Genomic DNA, 6000 nt, shown 5'->3' on the forward strand with positions numbered 1-6000 from the left:
TGCTAAGGCTTGGCCAACACTGGCACATGCAGCAGGGCAGTGATCACAAGGACAGCAGCAAATCTACAGTAGAAAGACTGAAAAAGTATGGCCCAGTCCAAGTCCAGACATCAACCCAACTAAATTGCTGTAGCACAGCAAAATCCCGCAAACTTCAATGAACTGCAGGTACATGGTAAAGAAGAGTAGACCAAAGGACATGAGATTTCCAAATGGAGGGGAGTGACATTACTAGGACCAGTGAGATGTCTCTTCCAGCAGCAAAAGTTTGTTTGCTCTTCCTGAGAGTGACAACATGTGAGATTTGTTATTGGTTGTGCTGTGAGATTTGTCTTTTTTTGCCTCCAAGGAGCCATTTTGGTTTCTGCGAGGCTCTTCAAGGAGATGAGTCATCTATATTCACACACATAGACACTTTTTGCTGGAAGTGCTCACATTCAGCAACGTGAGCTATAATTAGCTCCCAGGATAGCAAGACAAGAAAAAAAGAGTACTGTGTGAAAGAGTACTGGCTTTTAAAACCCCAAATATTCCCACCACTCTGCATTATTAGAGTCATTTTTGTCCCATCAGTCAGGTCACTGCCTCATTAAATATAACTCACAGAAATAATGAAAAAGGAAAAGAAAGATATAATCTTATTTACTCACACAAATGCCCTGTGAAAAGCCCCTCAGCCCTCTAGTTGCCTTGGTTACAGCAGTAGAGTTAAATAGAGGATGATGATCTGACAGAATAATAAATTTATTTCAACAACTAATTTATTTCCTCCTTCAGCACCACTCCACTACTATTTCTCTCATAGTTACATGTATATATTCTTTAAGTGTTCTGTTCTGTTAGTGACCCCCTCATTTCTATTCTTAAAAAAAAAAAAAACTCCCCAAAATAAAACTCTTGGTGGATTTCAACAAACAGTAAACAGCTCAGAGTGAATTATTTAGATGCCCAGGATGGATCGGGGCAATCGCATGCGATCACATTCAAAGTTTTTTCAGCGAGTGCCTCTGACGCCGTCTGTCAGGCCTGTCTGCCTCGGGCCGCTGTTCTCTGCTGGCAGGAAGCTGAATGCAGCAGCTGTTCATTACAAAACACTACAGAGAGGAGAGACTGACCCTTAGCTGTGCCCAAACTTTGACAGTGTCACCGAAAGGAGGCAAGCCCAATTTTGGAAGGATCACATGATGAAGTTGACGAATAACACCGGCAGTTATGCATGAGTGAAACGTACAATACAATTATTTATTTATTTTTTTTAAACTTTGTTAGATAAAGTTAAAAGGCTTTGGTGTGCGATCATTTTGACCTTGTTTGTCAGCAGCCTTTTCAAGTGGACGACTGTCTGATGTAACTTAAAAGCTTCCCAAGAGACTCATAAAGTTCCCAAAGTCCCACCACATAAATAATGTCATAATCTTTGCAGGAGGACTTAAGCATGCTTTCTCTAAATGACAAATAGCATATACTAACAATTTGAACCTCCAACCCAGCTTTACATAACTCAGCGGATCCTCTAGTATACTGCAGCTCCCATTCAGAGCTGCTGATTATTTTTTTCACCAGCAGCTGATAAAGAATAACTTGAAGATGAACACTACATCTGCAGCTATGACAAGACATCTGCCAAGAACCAGCTCTTCATGCGGCCATCCTACCTTTATATCTGGGCCATTGCAATTAAGGCTCATCCCACACTCATCTGTGATCTCTGTGATTTCGGAGAGGTCGTCGTCCTCAAATTCATCAAGGCTGATGTCATGGGTCAACCTGGGTGAAAGGGTAGATTAGGGTGAGACGAACAAGAAGAGGATAGCGAATAAGATGAGTGATATATTTAAAATATATAAATAAATTATATATATATATATATATATATATATATATATATATATATAGCCATAGTACATCTCACAATCTCTTGCTGACCCAGTTATTTGTCTCTTCTGTGCCCAGTCCAATGACAATTTGAATATAGGTCGCTAAAAATGACAAAAAACCCAAAAAAAACAAGCATAGGCGTCTACATTAATATTTATAAGAGATAAACAGATCTAAAGTTATTGTTTTGTGTCATAGTACTGTTCCTAATAAATGGAAAAATGGAGTTTAAATCTTATACCACATAGTTTCATACACTTCACTCAGACCTCTAAGGGATTTATATTTAGTATTAAAGCACTTAGTAAATGTTTCAAGCACTGATTTCAAGCAGATATAAATCATACATCCAGAAGAGAAGAGAAAATGTAAAGGTACATGCAACACTATTATTGTATTATAACAGCATTATTGTGTGTACAGTTTGTGGGGGGGTATATTGCCACTGAAAATGTGTTCTTCTCTAATGAATACTACCTGCTCGTTTAGAGCAGAAAACAACAAGCAAGCTTCCAGGATTTTATCGGCCTGTTTTATTTTGTGAATATCTCCATCTGCTGTTTGTAAAAGTGATTTTCTTTTGTCACCACTACACTTCATTCATCACAAGTGGGACCAAAATTAATACCCACAGCATAACTATTTTTCTTCTCCTTCTCATACTTTGTCAGTGATAGTGAGCTATAGGGTGATTATTCAAGGAAAGTAATGTATTACACATAATTCATTATTTTTTTCTGAAACATAATGTATCATGCTACTTATTTAAAGAAGGTAATGCCTTAACACCACTTGTAACGTTACCTTTGGATTACCCATTGGATTTACTGTCACATGAGGCCACATGTTGGCAAACATGCAGATTAGGAAATTAAGAAAATTGCATTTGTGTTTTGCAGAGAAGTACAAACGTCTTAAATGCTCCTGCAGCAGAAAGGGAAATGTACGGTCCTGCTGTCTGTGGCAGAATTCAATTAACATCCAGTAAACAATGCTTCAGTTTTCCCCATCTGCAATTATGGCTGCATGCTGTCCCTTTACCCTGCAGCCTCCGGGCGTAACAGACTGAGTCAGAGCAAAATGTTATTTGAGATGCAAGACAAAGACGACAGAGCATGGGAGGAAGCCATCAAATAAACCTGGTAAACCTGTGCAGCTACCATCCCCCCACTGAGGCATCATGGTAATGTCATTTCTGACTTTTAGCGTGAGTGTACATACAGCTATTACTGTCTTTAGCCATCACATGTCAGAGGATGGGTATAGAAAGTTAAATAGCCTGAGAAAAAGCATCTGTTACCTCCATAATGAAGCCCTGAAGGAGGTGGGAGATACGGGCTGAAGGAAGGACAGAACAAAGTGAACAAAAGAAAAGAAGACAACGGGAAAGTAAAAAAAAAAAAAGAATACATGTAAAATAAAATCACTTTTACAACACAGCTCTACACAGTGTATGTGAGTAACTTAGATTACCTTAAATAAAATTACTTGTACAGGTATTTTAACTCTTTTTAGGCAATTTGTGGTGAGGAAAAATTGATTTACATCATCATTATTCTTAAATCTTTTTTTGACACTAAAACTTGTATGTCATAGGTTAATGATTTGATTCTGACTAACCTATAGGTAAAAATAGCTACATTTAAAATGATGAAATAGTGTTAGTTTGTTAGTTTGTCCAATTACTTTTGAGCACTTGGGGAAGTGTGTAGAAAAATGGCAATAATTCCTCAACAGTTAATGCAGTACTTTTGGAAACCCTCTCAATTAAAGCCAAAATTATGAACTTTAATCAGATCTTAATTGATTTGTTCGAAGTCCCCTGTGGTAGTGTACAGGGGCAAAACACTTACCAAATACAAAATGTTAATAATGTTAGCCCTGCGACAGGTTGACAACCTGTTCAAGACAACCTGTAACCCTGGGCTATTTCACCACAAGTTTGCATATATTATTGAACTATAAGTGAGGAAAAGTTATCAAATACCAGACTGAATTTCAGAACATAAAGTCACCTCTTTTTTCATTCTTACCTCTGGCAAAATAGGCCCTTTCTCTCTCATTTTAATTATATATCTATCTATCTCTCTCTCTCTCTCTCTCTCTCATATATGTGTATATATATACATATATGAGAGAGAGAGAGAGAGAGAGAGAGAGAGAGAAAGAGAGAGAGAGAGAGAGACAGGGGTTTGTTTTTTCTGTTCGCCATATAGTGCTAGGTATTTATTGAAGTGAGCATGATATACCTCAAGATTCAAACCTTAACCTATAACGATTAATTGTTGCATTTTGACATTCAATATTGTAAACAGTGAAGAGTACATAAAGTAAAGATTTGAGAGAAGAAGGAAAAAAATCATGAAAGTGTTTTGTGGTATTGCAGAGCTGTATGAATCCACTTGTGTTTATTAAGAACCAATTTCTACAATTACAATTCAGATTTGTCTTGTTTTAAAAAATTATCTTGATTGCCTGCATAAGTCTTGTATTGTGGCTCCCCTATGGCACTCTGAAAGGAAAATTTCTCCAAATATATATGTAATGAGGTCAATTGAAAAAATAACTGTGTTCACATAGCACCACCAGAGCACCAGCAAAACCTTCTGTTGTTGTTAAAAAGCTAGTGTTGGAATTTAATGAAGAAGCGCGGTGTCAGTTTTGGAAATTAATCTGAGAGTTTTGTGTTCTTCTACATGTCAAACCAGTCAGCTGTGACATATAGATTTCAGCTTTATGTAGACTCTCTATGGATAAATCCTGTGCTCCACCTAAGCCTCAGTCCTCAGGACCTCACACAGTCCGCAGGAAAGCAAAGAACTTTTTACTGCTACGAACAAAAATTTACAAATCTATTTTCACGCTAACTTGCCTTCAGCTGTCAGTCGCAAAACTGACACCGTGCCTCCTTGGTAAATCCCGACCTCAGCTCCTTGACATTAAAATAGAGTTGCCCACCGGTGCATCTAATTACTAAATCCTCCCCTAAATACCATAAATTCAGCTTGGACCACTCATTTTATCTTTATTAACTTTCATGCATGAAAGTTAATTTCTTGCATGTAATATATATCCTTAAAAATCGGGTCCTCTACCAGAGGCCTGGGAGCTTGAGGATCTCTTTGCTCTTCCTAGGACTGAGCTCTTCTGGACAGAGATCTCAGATGTTGTTCCTGGGATCTGCTGGAACCACTTGCTTAGTTTGGGGGTATGCCTTTGGAACATCAGATTGGGGGCTCGACTCCCAACCAGGGCGTCTGTATCCAGTAAGGTTCTCTAGGCTACCGGGATGGACAGTAGAAACACATGTCAGTTTCACACAATCCAATCAGCAGCTGTCCATTACTGATATGAAATGGTAGGTACAACAGATGCTATTGATTAGATTAATTAAGAGTTAAAAGTTCCATAAGGTCATCTGTATCTTATCAATTATTTAATGTCAAAAAGCTCTCTTGAAAATGTCAATCTGTGAAATATAATATTTTCTCTAAACACTGACAACTCAATTTAAAATTCACCTTCCTGAAATTTAACTTATATATTTGAAAACTGTAATATTAATAGACTATATTTAAATGTGTACACTGATCAACAGGAAGCTTGCTGGACCAGATTATCTAGGGAGTACTTTGCCACAAAGGTTTAAAGAATACCAGCCTTAAAGTACATAGTGTTTAGATTGATCTTAATCAGTATGTAATGGTAAGGTTTTGACCCCCAGCCCAGTGACACAGTCCAGCTTTATCGACATTTCCACATATGTCTGCAAACATTCGCTCACAGACAGATCTGAAGGGAAACCTATCTGATTTTTATTAATAAACTTTAAATCAACCTATCCAGAAAATCCCAGCCTCGATGCACCTTTGCTAGCTTTGCCTTGAGGCAACTGTTGTTGTGATTTGGCACTGAATAAATACTGAAACTGAAAACGAATGGAATTCCCTTGGGATTATATTCCTGCACTATGTATACTCATCATCTCACTACACTTACAACCCTACCAGCGATCAATGCAGGCTGACTCAGCAGACTGCTTGGGCTGTCCAGGTCAGAGATTCCTGTGACACATTTACTGTGTCATCATTACTGAAAGTGAGACGTGGCAAATAGGGTCAA

At 38.0% G+C, this 6000-nt stretch overlaps 1 protein-coding gene across 4 annotated transcripts in view; it reads right to left on the reverse strand.

Annotated features, from left to right (window-relative positions):
* mapk8ip1b (mitogen-activated protein kinase 8 interacting protein 1b) overlaps positions 1 to 6000 on the reverse strand; it is a 52655-nt gene that overhangs the window by 36337 nt on the left and 10318 nt on the right. For 3 of the 4 annotated variants that reach the window (XM_005455738.4, XM_013274755.2, XM_025899787.1), the window contains exon 2: positions 1656 to 1767. The exons of the other annotated variant lie outside the window; for it this stretch is intronic. In XM_005455738.4, coding sequence (XP_005455795.1) covers positions 1656 to 1767 — 112 coding nt within the window. The remainder of the gene's footprint in view (positions 1 to 1655; positions 1768 to 6000) is intronic. 4 annotated transcript variants of the gene reach the window in all.

Source organism: Oreochromis niloticus, linkage group LG1, assembly GCF_001858045.2.
Source record: "Oreochromis niloticus isolate F11D_XX linkage group LG1, O_niloticus_UMD_NMBU, whole genome shotgun sequence".
In the NCBI taxonomy this organism is placed as follows: domain Eukaryota; kingdom Metazoa; phylum Chordata; class Actinopteri; order Cichliformes; family Cichlidae; genus Oreochromis; species Oreochromis niloticus.